This window comes from Ranitomeya imitator, chromosome 10 (genome assembly GCF_032444005.1).
Source record: "Ranitomeya imitator isolate aRanImi1 chromosome 10, aRanImi1.pri, whole genome shotgun sequence".
NCBI lineage: Eukaryota > Metazoa > Chordata > Amphibia > Anura > Dendrobatidae > Ranitomeya > Ranitomeya imitator.
Window position 1 is genome coordinate 30,709,493 of NC_091291.1, and position 19,543 is coordinate 30,729,035.

At 44.1% G+C, this 19,543-nt stretch overlaps 1 protein-coding gene across 1 annotated transcript in view; it reads left to right on the forward strand.

Annotated features, from left to right (window-relative positions):
* Nucleotides 1-9,027: 9,027 nt before the first annotated feature.
* The window catches only part of LOC138651878 (pleckstrin homology-like domain family A member 2), a 32,553-nt gene continuing 22,037 nt past the window's right edge, over nucleotides 9,028-19,543 (forward strand). Inside the window, exon 1 of the mRNA XM_069742455.1 lies at nucleotides 9,028-10,032. Coding sequence (XP_069598556.1) covers nucleotides 9,608-10,018 — 411 coding nt within the window. The 5' untranslated portion in view covers nucleotides 9,028-9,607 and the 3' untranslated portion in view covers nucleotides 10,019-10,032. The remainder of the gene's footprint in view (nucleotides 10,033-19,543) is intronic.

A 19,543-nucleotide genomic window follows, 5' to 3' on the forward strand; every position in this document is an offset into this window, starting at 1 on the left:
GGGTAGAGTCGGTATCTTCCAAATTCCCTCCAAAGCCTTTTGGAACTTCATAAAGCTTTCTTGGGCATGCCTCCAGGAATCTCATATCATCTGATGGAGCTCCAGGGTGGAAAAACATGTAAAAAAGTGGAAATATCTTTTTTTGCCGGCTTGTGCTTCTTGTATGGCACTCTTTCGGGCCAAATTGTGGAGAGTTGAACATTAATTTTATTTTATTGTGTAGGAGATTACACAAAGGTATCATTATTACTGTTGAAGGGGAGACTCAATGCTTTTGTAGGGGATACTCAGGGGACATTATTTGTTTTTATTACTATTAAGTTAAGGAGCATAATTCTTGACTTGCTCTCACTACTGGAAATCCACATTATGCGACTGGTATGTCGAACTAGTCTTGATTGAACGAGGCTACCATTACTGGTTGGAATGACTGGTAGCAGGACTCACATTGTTTCAAAACTAGAACAAATCAGCTTTCGAGCTTTTGTTTTTTTTTTTCCAGTCATTCAGATTCAATCAGGCAGATCAGATTGGAAGGATACTAAAGGCAAAGAAACAATCATTTTGTTGTCCTTGGTTTGATGGTTCACTGAATGTACAATTGGTTGTCACTGGCATGTCAGGGCATTTTAATTAAAATCTTGCTGAAAATTGCTAAACTAATTTTAACCTCATCAGAACCAACCTTTTTACATTTTTTAATGGTAACCTACTTTTTTTTAAGAAGGGAGCAGAGAGTATACCATTTTATTTATTTATTTTTTTTTCATATTGCTCATTGGAAGATATAAATATCGGTTTTAACAATGGTTTATTATGTTTACATTATGTATTTTTTTTACATTTTTTTTCTTTTTCTCAATTACTAACTTATTCTTATTATTAAATGTCTCCTCTTCATGACGTTGTCCACGTGGTCTCCAGACTAGTCTCCGGCTATTATTGTGTCCAAAACAAAAGCAGACTCATCGTTGAAGAGAACAGAGCTCCATTACCAGCTTGCTCTGCACCATAATAGCCTTTGAGAGCGGTGGTACGAGGTCAATGGTCACCTGTAGCTGGACGTCCGACTAGTAGACCAATTTCGTGCAAATGCCTTCTGAGGTTGTATAGACACTATGCGACAACTTAGGCTCAGTATGTGATGTTTAATTCCACTTGCGCTACATAATGGATCACTATGCTCCATTCTTCTAATCTGACGAGACCACGTGGGCATCACGAAAAGGAGGCCTTCACCAGAGAACATCACACCGCTCCTACTCCTGGGATTATGGTGAGATGTGGCACAATGTACGGTAACCGAGCTATTCTAGTCTTCATTATTTTTGTGAACATTTCCTTAAAGCGTTCAAAGTGATTTCTCTTCTTTGGACATCAAAGTCCCAAATATTTCCAGTAACTCCTGCTGTCTGGGTCACAGAAGATAAATGAATATCTACTGAATGGCTTCTTCTTTGACTAGTTAATTAAAACATCATAGGTGGAGGATTGGTAAATATTTAAACTCCTCTTGTGGTGACACAACCTAATTTCTCCGAAAGTCTTCGGGGATTTCCAGGTAGGTGGTAATTTGCTAAAAGTCATTGGAAGACAAGAGGTTGCTTCAAATAACAAACCGTTCCAATCTTTGAAGTGAGATTATGTGGGAAGCCTGGGAACAAATCTATAATGTTTATAGAGTTAACTATGGAAGGAAGTGAAGATGCTCTCAACTTGTAAAAAAAAGACTACATGACACCACACCTACAGTGTTCTTCACAGGTACAAGTCAAGGTATTTTTTAATTTATTCTTCTTAGGGTACCGTCACACAGTGCAATTTTGATCGCTACGACGGCACGATTCGTGACGTTCGAGCGATATAGTTACGATATCGCAGTGTCTGACACGCTCCTGCGATCAGGGACCCCGCTGAGAATCGTACGTCGTAGCAGATCGTTTGAAACTTTCTTTCGTCGTCTAGTGTCCCGCTGTGGCGGCATGATCGCATGGTGTAACATATATCGTATACGATGTGCGCATAGTAACCAACGGCTCCTACATCGCACATACGTCATGAAATTATCGCTCCAGCGTCGTAGATTGCAAAGTGTGACAGCAGTCTACGACGCTGGAGCGATATTGTTACGATGCTGGAGCGTCACGGATCGTACCGTTGTAGCGATGAAAATTGCACTGTGTGACGGTACCCTTAGGCTCTGAGGAAGTAATAAATGGAAATGAGTTTATCCTCTAATCCTCTAGTTCTCAGAATTGGTGCCGCTCTCCGTTGCCAAAACCTTAACGGCATTGACAGTGTACCAATCTCTACCTTATATCGTCATGTCAATTTAGTTTCCAAATGATTAAATTCTTAATATATCTTTATAGTTTTCACAGCATACTTGTGAGAATCCACAGTAAAGGCCACCATACACATTAGATAGCTGTCGGCCGAACGTCTGTTTGGCTTACAACTATCTCTCCCGACAGCTCATCTACAGGAACGATCATATCAGTTGAGTTCTTCAAACAAATGTATGTGGGATCCAAAAGGATTAGCGCTAGCTACTGTGCTTAGGAAGGTTTTTATACCCTGCTTTTTTTTACCTTTTAACCTCTATTGGGTATTTGGGTTCCAATGCAGGGCCCAAAAGTTATGTCTGCTGGCTGGTGGAGCGTGGCAAAATAAAAATTAAACAAGCCGGGTCAGGATCAGAAGTTGGGGCAAGCATAAAACCCGATACAAGTGTTTAGTTAGGATCAGTGTAAAGAAGTCAGAGGGGGTAAGTATAGGTTGCACAGGGATTCCACTCCTGCCTAGGCCTCAAAATCCAAAAGGTCCCAATGAGTAGATCAATGTTATTAATCCCTCATAATAACTGAGATCCATCTTGGAGACTTTGCATTAGGGCTAAGGTGCTTCAAGTCACATCACTGTCAGGAGCTCAATAAGATTCAAGACGGAGACGAGTCAGGAAGTCCAGGAGTCAAATAAAAGAGGGTATCCAGGAAAAATGTCAACAAACACAAAGAAGCAATCCAAAAAGGGCATTATCCAAAAAAAGGTTACAAGACAAAGGGGATTGAAAAAGAATGACTGGCCACCAAACCTGTGGTTTGGTTGGTTCACTGACTGTCTCAAGTCTGCGGCTAGTCAACTAGACCACCTATTTGGCCATGGTAACTATCCATTTAACTGGTTGAGTGGATCTTGATGCCTCACATGGACATGTCATGGAGCAGGGGTAGGTGAGTACGTGACAATATTGTATTATTATTTGGTTCAATTGAGAACCAGTATGCAATAAGTTCTGTCTTTAATGGCGGCTGAGAACTGAAACTTTATACTTAAGAAAAGGAAGGGCCTACTTACTTATCTGCTCATAGACAATTAACAGAGCATTAGTGAGCATATATAGACCACCACTTCATTCAAATGGAGGACACGGAACCACTATTCTCAGAAACTCATCTACAGATGGCCCGTTTGCCCCCTGATTAGCGCAGAGCAGACTCTGCCTGGCTGGGTGTGATGCCCTTAAGACAGCATTGGGGACAAACTGGTACTCCTTAAAAAGACCAGCTGACTTTGGGATCTTACAGCAATGCTCCATGGGAAAAGTATGCAAATTAACAATACTTGTTTAAGGGAACCTGTCACCTGAAAAAATGCTGTTAAGCTACAGATATGGGGTTAATCAAGTTCAGAACCTGCCTGGCGCCAGTACTTAGACCCCCGCTGCTGGGAGGAAATTAATTGTATTCTTCCAGGTAGCGTACAGGTTTCAGTCACGGGGGTGGCACCGGCATGGCTTCAGACACTGCTCTGTGTAACCGTGCCTCCTGCACTGACTGACAACATGTCGTAATGCTGAGCTGCTGTCAGTCAGTGCTGGGGGCGCAATTACAGCTGAAACTCTCTGTACACAGAGCAGTGACTGAACCCACTCCGACCCCACCCCTCATGACTGAAACCTGAACGCTACCGGGAGGAATAAAGTTAAGTTCCTCCCAACAGCGGAGGTCTAAGTACAGGCGCTTGTCAGGTTCAGAACGCTATTGATCTACATATTAACCCCATATCTGTGCTTAAGTAGCGTTTTTTCACTTGACAGGTTCCCTTCAAAGTGTCAGACATTGACTTATGATGTAGCCTCCTCTGCCACTGTAGGTCGTAGTAGACAGATAGTTTCTTCATTCTGCAGGAGAGCTCATTTTCTTACTTTTCCCATGTAGCTGTGACACCCCGGGGTCCTGGTCGTCACAGTGACATTGCTTTCCTCACGGGGAGAGTGATGTTACGCTTAGAAGCTATGAAAGATCTTCTTTTATCAGGTATCACAATTCACACAACATGTTCACACTCCAGGGCACAAGGGGGAGCTTTTGATCCTATTCCTAGGTGACTCCCCTATACATATATTGTGGTTTGGAGGGAAAGTCAGTTAGTTCCTGTCAGAGAGAGACAGAGGAGAGTGCAGACCGACATGGAGTGTTAGAAGGTCTGAAGGGGCCCTGTAGTCCGAGGTACTACAACCCCTGGGGAAAGAGACATACAGAAGGAAAGGACATCGTTCAGTGAGCATGAAGGAGAGTGAAGCACAGGAGAGTGATATCAGGGGAGACCAGCTACGAATAAGCTGCCTCCCTCTGAAGCGCAGATAACCAGTAGCCGGAACACCGAGATTGTAAGGGACTCTACGACTTACAGCAGAGACTGGCAGGACTGCTGAACTGCAAGTTACCTGTCCGCCACAATACCCAGGAGGCACAGTGACACATAGAGCCCGGGGCATGATAGAGTCCCTGGAAAAAGGCTCGCGTCACCTGCCATATGGATTTGTGTCCTATCCTATATGGGGGACAGAGAGAACAGTGAGGACCTTATCTGAAGCCATAGGCAGTAAGGGACTACAACACCACCGCACTAGAGGAAGGCTTTTAACTCCACCTGGTAAAGGGGACTCTGGATTCGCTTCCAAGCTGGCCGGACCCTGCCTGCCCTGTGATCTGGTACCCTGGACTGCGGTTGCCTGAAGCCTACAGTAAACCAGGTAAAGAGACTGCAAACCTGTGTCCTCGTTCTTTACTGCACCATTCACCATCTTCCATCTACACACCAGGAGCCCTGGGGATATACTTCACCTGTGGGAAGTTATACCATCTAGCTGCCATAACATCACCCCAGAGGACCCCTAAAAGCAGCGTCGGTCCCCACTGACCGAATACCACAGGTGGCGTCACAAACTCTATTCACCAAACCCCATTTAAAGACTTTCCCCTTTTACATGGGTGCCCAGGGCCACGGACCGGGTCGCCGACACCGTGACCTCCCCCTGTGAATACCGGACCCGGTACCGGGTACCCCACGGCCCTGGTGGGCGACTCAAAGAATTTCGTATAAGACAGCATATACAGCTGGTCTGTTTACAGGGGTGCTCCGAAATACAGCTTAATTTTCATCCTAATCTCTATCTAATGCCATCATCTAATCTATTTTCTAATATAGTTTAATTAAAAAGTCCTTATCCTTCTCTGCCTACACTATCTAGTGGCTGTTCTTTTTTTCTCTTTTTTTTTTTTTAACAACTTCCTTTTTTCAATTGAAGCATCATTAGAGGGCAGTGTCTGTCGTCACTTGCCAGGGCGGCGCTGGTCTCTGCAAGCCGAGTATCCCTCTTACATTGCATTTTCCCAGCAATTAATTTTCCCAAGTGGCCACATGAGCCATTATGATTGCTGTGGAAAGCCAACTCAACAGGTCAAAACTAATTTTGTCTATTATTATTATATTCATGTTATCCCTTAATATGGAACAGAATGAATTCTGTTGAATTGCTGTTCCTGCTAATACATATTACTATAGGGCTCATGCGACACCCACTAGGGCTGTGGGGTACTCAGTCCGGGTCGGGCAGTTCTTCGGGGGGTTGTCACGGCAGCAGTCTCTGTGGCCCTGGGCACGCAATAAAATTAATTGTAGGGGGAAATAAAGTTAAATGGGATTGATTTGTGACGCCACCGGTGGTGTATGGCAAGGGATGGCCGATGTTGCAGTTCAGGTCCACTGGGGCCGGTGGTGACGCAGCAAGGATGGTACAGCTCCCCCGGGTACAGCGGGGCCCCAGGGCAGATATAACAGTCGGTTCAGGTGGTGCTGAACGTTGGGGTGCAGAAAGTAAGCAAGGGACGCAGGAAAGTGCAGTTTCCTTTACCTTTTTACTTCTTAATAGATGACTAGGCAGTCCGCAGTACCAGCTACGGATGACCGAAGGAGTCCGGCTAGCCTGGAAGCATTCAGGGGGTCCAGCCAGCCAGGTTGGGTTGGAAGCCTTCCTGTTGTGCTCTCTTTTCTGGTCCCTGCTGCCTGTGGCTAAGCTGGGACCCTCTCCTGCATGTTGGCTTTGACTCGTATGGCAGCCAACGCAAACCTATCATGGGCACTGCCTGTTCACTGGCAGCCCCAGGCTCCTGGTCTGCTGCAGTGCCTACAGGTGTTCCGTGTGGCCAGGGAGTTTGCAGGCCCTTGCCCTCCAGATTCGGTTGTCGGTGCGTACAGCACCTGCACAGTCAAGGACTCTGGCGTCCTCCTTGTCAGCGCTCCGGGGTCAGCTCTGATGCAGCTGCAATTCCCCAGAGCCGTTGTCTCTGCTCCTCTCCCTTCAGACTCTGACTTTGACTCACCAACTCTGCCTCCAGGCCAGAACTTATAGGGAAGCTCCCCTGAAACCGGGTGTTAGAGCTCCCTCTTCTGTTCTGGAGTAAGAAAAGTGTTGGATGCTGGAGTTACCTGGTAAGTGGAGCCCTCCTTGATTCCAAGCATGACATCACCCCCTGTCAGGAAGGCAATGCCACTGTGGCAACCGGACTCCTGGGGTTTATTGTCACATATTCTCATCACCAGCAGCTAATGAAAACCATATCTTTTACTGTTTTTCATAAAGTTTACAAATCATACTGTTCCTGTTATTCAACCCTTGTAAGTTGATCAACAGCGCCTCCCACACAGTATGATGCCACCACACACATTATGATATGTCTACAACACCACCCCTACATTGTATGATGCCCCACAGTCCCCCACACACAATATGATGCACCTCCCCGAACACAGTATGATAGCTGACATAGTATAATGTCTGACTGCTTATCCCTGCAGTATGATGCACCCAGAGCTCTCCACACAGTGATAGCTCCTACAGTTCCCCACATATATTTTTACAGCCCCCACACACAGTGTAAAGCCTCCACACATGGTATGATGTACCCCACATTCCCTACACACAGTAAGATGGCTCCTACACAGTGTGATGCATCCCATAGTCCCCACACACAGTATGATGCACCTCACAACTCCCACGCAGTAAAATGCACCCACGTCCCCCATACAGTATGATGCAACCCACATCACCACACAGTATGATGCACCCCACATCCCCTACACACAGTATGATGGCCCCCACACATAGTATGATATACCCCACAGCCCCCCACACACATATACAGTATGATGCATTCCACAGGCCACCAACCACAAACACACTGTATGATGGCCCCCACATTTTTTATGGCTTAATTCTTGTGCTTAGACATCATAAAGAAGGATAAATACCACTGACGCGTTTCGGAAATACATTGCTTATTCATAGATATCTTCCCTCACGTGACCTCCGGTCCTCCCAAGACCTCCTTCTCTCCTCCACACTTATTCGCTCCTCATCCAATCGCCTCCAAGACTTCTCCCGAATATCCCCCATTCTCTGGAACTCTCTGCCCCAACACGTCCGACTATCAACCACAGTCGGATCCTTCAGACGGAATCTGAAAACTCATCTCTTCAGGAAAGCCTACAGCCTGCACTGACACCGCTGCTGCCTCATCACCAACGAAGCTACCGCCTCACCAACACCGGAGCTCCTGCAACCCTCAACCTACTGTCTCCTTCCCCATAATCCTGTAGAATGTAAGCCCGCAAGGGCAGGGTCCTTGCCCCTCTGTATCAGTCCGTCATTGTTAGTTTGTTTACTGTATGTGATATTTGTAACTTGTATGTAACCCCTCCTCATGTACAGCACCATGGAATCAATGGTGCTATATAAATAAATAATAATAATAATAATAATAATAATAGATGCATTTCCGAAAGGCGTCCGATGTTATTTATCTGTTTCTATGATGTTTAAGCAAATGGATTAAGCGATAAAGAATTCTTTCAAGGAAGATGGAGTGTCGGGTTTTATTCGAGCTAAGCACCCAGGATGTAGTGAGCTGTCTTGATTGCTCTTTGCATACAGTATACACTCAAAAATGGGGCCTTAAAGAAATGCAACTCATCCTAAAAAAAACAATATGAAGGAAAAATATAAAATGGACACACAGCACTGACCACCCTACTACCTCTTCATATTACAGATGTCCTTGGAATAGACCATTTGTTGGTTGAAACCTCAGAAATTACTAAATAAACATAGATCTCGAAACAAAAATGTATGGCCTTTGTCTTCTTCGGTGATGAGGTTGCTTCTAGAATATGAAAGTACTATAGTCTTTTCATCGAGCTCGTCAACTTCTAGAGAAGTGTTGGAAAAAGAAAAAAGATTCGGTAAAAAAATAGAAAGCTATGGTAAAGTTTAAAAAAAAAGTTAAAAGAAGCTCTGTGGTCATTAACTGTTTCAATTGCTGGGTGTAATACTTTTCCTTTACAGGAATCGATGATCACAACATAAGTACCGGAGATGATTTATTAATTTTGGAAGGATTCCGATAAACTGGTGACTTACGATACTAACGTTATTCCTGATGCACAGAGTCATTAGGAATAATTTATTCTCCTTAGATTCCCTTGCTCCATTTCTACATAACTCTTACCCCCTTTACGTAGAGTTGATTGAACATTGACCTTTTTTCAGTGTCCTGTGCTCAGCCTGCCCGTCAATAGCATGTAATGGAGTTAATCCACTATGTATTTGATCTGCAGTGTGTTTAGCTGCCTTCTAGCGAGGAGGAGTCTACTACATCTCAGTCTGTGAATAACTACAGTCACCCTATTAGGTTGGGCACTGTTCCTTGCAGCTGCATTTGTGTGAGTGACTAGGAAGAACTTACAGCGTCTACCTATTCAGTCCCACCCAGAAGCCTGGGGCATGAATGAGGAGGAGAGAGGGAGTCATAGATCCATCCTACAAGCACAGAGCTTTCTCCCTCTGCAAACAGTTCCTTGGTTTGCATTGCTCTTATCACCTAAAGAAGATCTGGATATTTCCTTTCCTGGGATTCCGAGCTGTTACATTGCTCCCTGACCCATTTGCAAAGCTTTACATGTCATGTACTGTTGCCACCTTGCTAGTAGGCGAAGAAGGTTTGGAAAGATGTGGTGTTATCTGCAGTGAAGTTTAAAATTTTATGGAAGTCTACAAAAATCGGCTGTCATGCCCTAAAGAAGTTCTGCATTGAGAAAGAAGACTTCTCGAATAGAAAATTTCCTGTTTACCACAACAAGATTCCAGTTTTGTAAACTCAGAAATGGTTATGGCTGAGAGATATATCCATTGGAAGGCCTAAAACTGGTCCAATCCATCCTAAAGTTCACGTCAACAATAAAGACCACTCATTATTAAAGACTAATGAATCAATGCATCATGGCATCATCTCCTGTGACCATCAAGGAAGGGGACTTGGAAAAAAGGAGCGACAGCTTCCTTCAGCTATGGAAGAAACGCAGATGTGTGCTGACTCCTGAAGGTCTACATTTGTACACAGACTCTCGAAAGAAAGGCAAGGCCAAGGTTTTACGATTCGATTCCTTGGCCAAGTTGGAATGCGTGGAGAGAAAAGGGGAACGTGTCTACTTTACATTGGTCACCATGGAAGGACAGGAGATAGACTTTCGCTGCAGGGAACGAAGCCGATGGAACGCAGAAATCACCCTGGCGTTGGTGGGCTTCCAAAATAGAAGAGCAGTGCAAGAACTAAGAGCGCGAAAAGAGCATCAGGCACGGGATTCAGGGGACCGCCTAAGAAGCTGGGGACCGTGACTGTCCTATATCGGGTAAGAGATACTTTTAAAAACAAAAAGTAACCTTGTTCTTCTCTATAGATGAAGGCTAGTTTGATCCAGTCAAATATGATTTATTTGAGAATACACTGGATCCAGTTACTTTGCTAATCTACCATTGGTCACTTAAAGATCTATGTGCTCCCTCAGAGAGCGGGTCTAGTAAAGTTCAGATATAGGGAGCTGGTTGGTCTGGTCTCCACATTGGAGAACGTAGTCAATACAGCTACAAATTTTATTGTTGCTCATAGTGTTGACTTTACTTGTGGTGATCGATGGCTAGAAGCTAACAATATCTAAATTTCCTGGGTGTTTATTAATTTTCACAAATGAGAAATTAGGGTTACCAGCAGAAACACCATGCAATCCAGGTTTTGAGTAAATGTAGGCATGGAGTTTTTCGGAATGAAATTGCTTAGGCCATAATGTCCACAACTACCTAAATCATGTCTTTTGTTACTCCAACAGAGGCAGGGTGTAGTAAGTTGAGATATTAGGGAGCTGGATGGTCTGGTCTCTATATCGGGAAGCTTACATAGCCATTAATTAATTGTTACTCTTCGTACTGACTTTACTTGTGGCCACCGATGTCTAAAAGCTCCCCATATCTAAGTTTCATGGACAGTTATTTATTATCACAAATGGAAAATTAGGGCTTTTAGGGCTTTTAGCAGAGACTCCATAAAATCCAGGTTTTGAGTAGACGTAGGCATGGTGGTTTTCGTTAAGAAATTGCTATGGCCATGAATGAAGTCCACAACGACCTAGGTCATCCCTTGCGTTGAGTGTTTAAGTTTGTATTTTTGGTGTTTGTTGATCGGTAGAAGTGTATGGACTTGTGAATCTTTTAGAAATTAGATAGTAGCATCTTTTTCACGACTTGATGTGACGTTATGATGTCAGATACAATAAACAGAAAGTTATATGAGAGTACAGAGATGTTTTGTTGAACTACCTGCAATTGAGTTCTTAGCTCGAGAAGCCCAGTAATATGTTTTAATCCTACGTTCAGGTTATCCCTGTCAGAGGGTTTAGCAGTGTAAAGCTTTGTTCTGTGGGATTATTATGCTCAGTCAGCTAAAGGGCAGTAGCATCTCCCTTTCATTGTTTTTTGAATCATTTTCAATCTCACATGCAATGTCCCAATTACAGTCGGAGCTGCAGAGATACATTTTTACGTAATTGATTGAGAACAGAAAGTCAGGCCAAACCGGATCACAAGGCTACACAAGAGTTCCAGTGTCTTTCTCATCGTGTGGTTTGAAAATCTGCAGCGCGTTTCATTTCCTTTGTTTTGTTTTTTTCAAGGATTTTCTCAAATTCTGTCAACCTCGGTTGCCAAGGTGACTACAACTAGTGGCTTCTGGGTATTGTTTCTTGCGATTATGCCGTTCTCTAAAAAGCAAGATCTTCAGGCACTTTGTCATTCTTGTAAAAATAATTGCATTTTCTAATTAGGTATTTTAGGTTTTTTGACATACAACAACTTTAATTCTATTGCATTCCTTAACGTTAAAATTGCAATACCAAGAAGGAAAAGTCATGGAATTATGTAAATTACAAGATGGATAGACGTGTTAATGATATGCAAATGATGAAAAAATGAAAACTAAATTTTGCAAACATCTCGATTTATTCAGTATCGAGTATGAGCACCATGTGTAGAAACACACGCGCTTTGCGCATTGGCTGCTATCACGAGGGAACGTTACACTGGTCTGGAATGATGGTTGGGTGGTATAATGTACGGTAGCCGGACACCAAGTCTTCATTCCAGGTACTAACAGCTCAGTGTTACATTGATTTGGTGGTGGAACCAGTGGTGTGGCCATTTCTCAATGTATCCCAGGAGCCATTTTTCAACACGTGTTGCTGGTGCTACTGTGAGCAGCCTGTGTTGCCTAAAGGTGCTGCAGCATCTTCGGACTTGTCTCCCATCGAGCATATCTGGGACATTATTGGTCAACCATTGGAAAGCTGCCAGCAGCGGATCTTGATCTACCAATTTTGTGATTTCCATATTTCCATGACTTTTCCTTCTTGGTGTTACAATTTATTGAGGCGTGTATATAGTTAAGGTACCTTCACACTGAACAACTTAACAACGATATCGCTAGCGATCCGTGACGTTGCAGCGTCCTGGATAGCGATATCGTTGTGTTTGACACGCAGCAGCGATCTTGATCCTGCTGTGCCATCGTTGGTCGGAGCAGAAAGGCCAGAACTTTATTTCGTCGCTGGATCACCCGCAGACATCGCTGAATCGGTGTGTGTGATGCCGATTCAGCGATGTCTTCACCGGTAACCAGGGTAAACATCGGGTTTACTAAGCGCAGGGCCGCGCTTAGTAACCCGATATTTACCCTGGTTACCAGTGTAAATGTAAAAAAAAAAAAACACTACATACTTAGATTCCGGTGTCTGTCGCGTCCCCCGGCGTTCTGCTTCCCTGCACTGTGTCAGCGCTGGCTGGCCTTAAAGCATAGCACAGCTGTGACGTCACCGCTCTGCTTTACGGCCGGTGCTTACACAGTGCGGGAAGCAGAAAGCCGGGGGACGCGACAGACACCGGAATGTAAGTATGTATTGTTTTTTTTTTTTTTACATTTACACTGGTAACCAGGGTAAACATCGGGTTACTAAACGCGGCCCTGCGCTTAGTAACCCGATGTTTACCCTGGTTACCCGGGGACCGGCATCGTTGGTCGCTGGAGAGCTGTCTGTGTGACAGCTCTCCAGCGACCACACAGCGATGCTGCAGTGATCGGCATCGTTGTCTAGATCGCTGCAGCGTCACTAAATGTGACGGTACCTTTAGAGTGTTAAAGGGGTTGTAAAAAGTTAGAAAAACGTGATGGGTTGGATGTTCGGTAATGCTAAAGAATAATTTGTGGCAATTGAGCAATTAATAGCCTGCCACTTTAAGTGTAAAGTCACACTGGTGACCAGGATAGGTTCTAGTGTCTAGATAGGTGGGTGACTGACTGCTGGGATTTGCCCTGATCTCCAGAATGGGGCACTTTTATCCCAGTGCGCATGCTCTACTAAAGTTCTGTTCGTTCTCTATGGTACAACTGGAGAAAGCTGAGCAACAGCACCACAGTAGTCCTATAGATGGATGGTGCGTAGGTCAAGCATACGCAATGAGATAAAAGTGCCGCATTCTGGAGATTAGTTGGGATCCCTACCATCTGGACCCTCTAGAACAGAGGTCCCCAACTCCAGTCCTCAAGGCCCACCAACAGGTCATGTTTTCAGGATTTCCTTTGCATTGCACAGGTGATGCAATTATTACCTGGGCAAAACTAAGGAAATCCTGAAAACATGACATGTTGGTGGGCCTTGAGGACTGGAGTTGGGGACCTCTGCTCTAGAAGATGTCTTGTGGCTATGTGAAAACTTCTTCCAATGTAAGGACCCTCTATAAATTATCCAGTGGCTATCTGAAAATTTCTTCCAATGGAAGGAACATATTGAAGTTATTCTGTGGTTACATGATGGCTTCTTCTAATGGACGGGACCTGTAGAAGTTATTCCGTGGTTACATGATAACTTCTTCCAATGGAAGGAACCTGTAGAAGTTATTCTGAAGTTACGCGATAACTTCTTCCAATGGAAGGAACCTCTAGTAGTTCTTCTGTGGTTAGATGATAAATTCTTTCAATCCAATCGAAACAACTCCTTAAGTGGACCAAATCCTTTTGAGTAAAATTGACGATATCAATAGGACTATTTGAGTATCTTATGGACATAGGGACCTCTCAACTCTCCGCCGACAGTTGCTTGGTCAATTGAATGATGGATCCCAAACCATTTCATAACGGGGTTATATCGTGGTGTCTGTTGTTTCTGCATGCTGCACTATTCTTGCCTTTAGAGGTGACCGTAGTACCAGAGGATGACTTTCGGCAGGGTCAACAGATCCTTAGTGCATATTGAGCCAGAGGAAAAAACCCTTGATGAAAATATTGGTTACAGACTACATACAGACTGGTGTCGTCAGGATTGCAGTTCATCTGCCTCCTGTCCTACTGATTGTAGGATATCAAGAAGATGATGCAAATGGAAATTGAGCTACACATGACTTTACGATCATATTACACAGGGTTTCAAACCATAGAGACACATTAGCCAGCAATGGAGCAGCATACACAAAACGGTAGGATTTTTTAACACTTATTATTAGCTTATCATTGAAAAATACTGGTATCGGCCCTGTTTGCAACTTGTTCTTGGGTTCCGCACGAAGGATTTAATGACCAGAATGCCATGTATTTTTGTTACCAAAATAGCAATAAAGCATGTGTTTACCATGCACTGTGAAATGTGCCCACTGGAAATAATTACCCCGTTAATGCAAAAGGTCACAAAAAAAAAGAAAACCGCCTTTAGTTGCAAGCGTCAAGGCTTGACGGGCTTAAATACACCCTTTAAAATCAATTTGTAGATGCTATTTAAGGCTTTTAATTTGTACAACGTGTTTTTTTTTTTATTGTGCAGGACAGTAAACCTGCAGTCTGATTAAAAGGTTTATTATTCTTTAATGGAGAATTGCTTCAGCGGGGACTTTTTAATTTCTGAGTAAAAGACATAGAAGTCAACCATTAAGATTTAGGACGAGTAGGAGGGGAAATAGCCTTTTACTGAAAATAAAATACCGTAATAGTCGTCATAAAATACGAGGCGCAGCGCTCACACATCAATGCTGGAGAACGGCGTTGACTCACAATACCTCTTTTAATCCTCAATTAAAGAATTTGGGCACAGTCATTTAAATCACTTCTTCTATGTCATTTTTGAACAATTATACATTTATACTGTGGTATAATAGCATATAATAGCTTAGATACGCCCAAATAATTGAATCCAACTGCATCAGATCTCAATCAGTGCAGGAGATTAAGAGAGTCAATACAGAGCAACTACTTTCTGCATGGGAACCCAATAATATAATTATATGTAGTGACTTACAGCTGATGTTCTTTCTTATGGAGTCGGTCATTTTTCACGCTTCTCCATCTGGCCCAGACCGACATGACAGCTTCTCCAGCCAGGACTCGGCTGCAGAGATTTCAACAAAGACACACCTGACTTGTCATATTTCCTGCACCGTCCCCATCTATCCCCAACTGCTGTCATGGCAAAACTGAGCCGCTGCTGCCATGTGTGTCCCTATTGCTTCGCCTGCTGTTTGGCACAATAACCAGGGTCCCCTTAATGCCCCACACAGTAATGCCCCAAATGTGCTCCTTACATAGTAACGATGCCTTCTTGTGCCCTAGAGATGGTGAACTTGCCCCTTAGAAAATATTAATGCCCTGTCGAAATGCCCTAGAAAACAGTGTTCATGTTTTGCCCTGTTGATGGCCACAATACTCTGAGTGCCATTATGCTTCTTAAGTGCCCACTTAACATTTAATAATGTCCACTTAATAATGTTCACTTAATAATGTCCACTAAGTGCCACAATGTACAGCTCCTCTATACACAGTATGGTGGACCCACAGCTCTGCTATACACAGTATGATACCGCCAGAGCTCCTCTATAGATAGTATGATATAACCACTGCTCCTCCAAAACACAGTATAGCGACCCCCCACAGAAGCCCTCACGCTGTATAATGGCCCTCACAGTAAGCCTCAAACTGTATAATGGCCCCACTATTAGCCCCCAAACTGTATAATGGCCCTAACAGTAAGCCCCAAACTGTGTAACGGCCTTGGCATTAGTTCCCACACCGTATAATGGGGCCCACATTAGCGCCTACACTGTATAATGGGTCCACATTACCTTCTATACTGTATAATGGGCCCCAGACTTTGTAAGGGCCCCCACAGTACTCCCTTTAATATATGAGGGACCCGCACTGTTTCAGGACCCCCATTTGTTTATGATGTCCCCCCAAGTTTTAATTAAAATAAAAACCATCATATATTCACCTAATCAAGGACCCTGACAACTCTACCGGCTAGAATCAAGCGGCCCAACGTGCTGTCAAAGTGCTGACGCACACATGACATCAGAGTCCCGGCGCGGGAGGATGTTTTCACCGTGCCGTGACTTTGACATCCTGCGAGTGCATAGACGGCTCGGCCATTCTGTAGACCACTGGTTGAAAGCGACCTGCGGTCTACAGAACAGAAACGAGAGCGGTAGTGCAGGGCGATCGTGTCTTCCTGCTCTACCGCGGAGCTTAACTATATCGACCATGCAGTTAAGTGTAGTGTCACTCTGGGTGGGCCCAATGAGTGCGGGGCCTGGGGCGACCCACCCCCGAGAGCTACGCTACTAGTGATGAAGTTATGCCCCCAGAAACAAAAGTCTACATTTCCCCTTTCTCCTCTGACACTTGCCAATCAAACCACGATCACAAACGAAAAGCTAAAATTGATGCTTTTTGGTCACCACTCCTAAAAAAAATGCAATAAAAAGTGGTCAAAATGTTGTAAGTACCACAAAATGGTAACCACTGGGAACTACAGATCGGCACGCAAAATGCAAGCCCTCACATAGCTCCATCAATGGAAATAAAAGTTATGGGTTCAGTAAAATGGTCATACAAACTAAATTTATTATTTTTTTACCAAATTCTGATTTTTTTTTTATCATTTAAGTAAGAAAATATACAAGTTTAGTTTTGCAGTAATGTCAAGAATCATATCATCAAATCATTTTTACCTCACAATAAACACCGTAAAAGCTAAACCCTCCAAAATGGCGGAATCCAGATTTTTTTTTGCCATTTTGGTCATTTTATCTGTTTTTGCTGTACATTATGTGGTAAAGTGAATAGTGTCATTCCAAACTACAACTCGTCCCACAAAAATGAAGCCTTCATGTCGGCGGAAAAGTAAAAATGTTATGGCTCTTGGAAGACGGGAAGGACAAAGAAAGACTGGTTGCTAAGGATGTTCTCCTTAATAGTCCATAGCAACCAGTTTGTCTCAAATAGCTTCGCTCTCTGGACTAAACTAAGTGGATAAAGGAGACAGGGCGCAGTAGTTTAGCAGCCGTGAAGTCTATTAATCAGATTTTTCTACTATTTATTCAGTAGTGAATCTTTCTAATAAAATGGCGGCCATCGATGTTTTAGTCATATATTGTACTACATGAAGAGTATATGAAGACTATTTCCTGTCATAGTTCTCCTTTAGTTGCTTCATTCACTTGAATAGTCCCAAATCCCAATACATATGTCATGCAAAGTCCCAAGATAAGTCCTAACATGAACAATGGCTTCCTAGCTTTAATGAGGGGCCATTACTCTGTCTCCATAGTAATGGGAGCCTGGCGGCACCTTTCAGCACAGATGGCCGCTGAGAGCCGTCTCTGGTTTCCATCTTCTCCTCCATCGCAGAACACCTGCTTCTGAAACACAATGTAATCAGTTTGTTATGGCGCCATAAAGGTGCACTAAATCACCAGCTGTTCCGCCATAAAGACACAGCCCAAGATATGCTTTATGGCCTATACTAGCACAGGTGGGCCACAAGTATTGTTATGCTGACCATGAGTTTCACTATTGATTTGACAGATAAATATGCAGTATGTCAAAGCAGCAATTTTTGACAGCATCGTCTGACCTGTCAGTTCCCCAAAATTTACTGTATTTCAACAAAATTGGTGGGGGTAAATTAATTCTGAAGTGCGGGGAGTTTGCCTTTCAGCCATAGCACCCAACTTTAAAAGAGGGTTTGTTTCTCTAATTCCTAACCTTGCCCAGTTGTCTCTGTGCATCCACACCAAAATAGTGCCCCTGTTGATGCCCCTTACTGTTCTCACCCAGTAATGATACCCCTTACATGGCCACACACAATTCCCTTATAAACAGTATGATGTCCGCACACACTATAATTCCCTTGCAATGTCCCTCACAGATAATGATATGCCCACAGTGCCCCCTTGCACTGTATGATGCCCCCTCGCACAGCATAATGCCTTCACGGTACCCCTCACAAACAATGATTTTCCCACAGTACACCTTCTTACTGTATGGTGCCCTGTCACACAACGTAATGACCTCACAGTACCCCTTACACATTAAGATGCTCCCACAGTCCCCCCTCACACAGCATAATGCCTTCACAGTACCCCTCACAAACAATGATGTTCCCACAGTACCCCATCTTACTGTATGGTGCCCTGTCATACAACTTAACAACCTTACAGTGCCCCCTCACACAGCATAATGCCTTCACAGTACCCCTCACAAACAGTGATGTGCCCACAGTACCCCATCTTACTTTATGGTGCCCTGTCACACAGAGTAAAGACGTAATGACCTCACAGTACCTCTTACACATTATCATGCTCCCACAGTGCCCCCTCACACAGCATAATGCCTTCACAGTGCCCCTCACAAACAATGATGTTCCCACAGTACCCCATCTTACTGTACGGTGCCCTGTCACACAACGTAATGACCTCACAGTGCCTCTAACACATTATGATGCGCCCACAGTGCCCCCTCACACAGCATAATGCCTTTACAGAGCCCTTCACAAACAATGATGTTCCCACATTACCCCATCTTACGGTATTGTGCCATGTCATACAACATAATGACCTCAGAGTGCCCCCTCACACAGAATAATGCCTTCAAAGTACCTCTCACAAACAGTGATGTTGCCACAGTACCCCATCTTACTGTATGGTGCCCTGTCACCCAACGTAATGACCTCACAGTGCTCCTTACACATTATGATGCGCCCCCAGTGCCCCCTCACACAGCATAATGCCTTTACAGAACCCCTCACAAACAATGATGTTCCCTGTTGTGAATTCTGTTATCGAACTCCCTCCTGTGGTCATGAATGGTACTTCGGCGAGTTCTGTCCATGGACTCCCTCTGGTGGCTCTGAGTGGAGCTGCTGGTTCTGAGGTTCCTTCCACAGGTGACCTAGTTTATTCTTTGGCTGGCTGCTCAATTTAACTCCACTCAGATCGTTACTCCATGCCAGCTGTCAATGTTCTAGTACTGGTTCAGTTCGCTCTTGGATCTTTCTGGTGACCTGTCTTCTCCAGCAGAAGCTAAGTCCCTGCTAGTTTATTTGTTGTTCTTTGTTTTCTTGTCCAGCTTGCTATCATGATTTTGCCTTGCTAGCTGGAAGCTCTGGGATGCAGAGTGGCACCTCCGCACCGTGAGTCGGTGCGGGGGTCTTTTTGCACACTCTGCGTGGTCTTTTTGTAGTTTTTTGTGCTGACCGCAAAGTTACCTTTTCTATCTTCAGTCTGTTTAGTAAGTCTGGCCTCCCTTTGCTGAAACTTGTTTCATTCCTGTGTTTGTGACTTTCATCTTAACTCACAGTCAATATTTGTGGGGGGCTGCCTTTTTCTTTGGGGAATTTCTCTGAGGCAAGGTAGGCTTTATTTCCTATCTCTAGGGTTAGTTAGCTCTTAGGCTGTGAAGAGGCGTCTAGGCAGAGTTAGGTACGCTCCACGGCTATTTCTAGTGTGTGTGATAGGATTAGGGGTTGCGGTCAGCAGAGCTCTCACTTCCCAGAG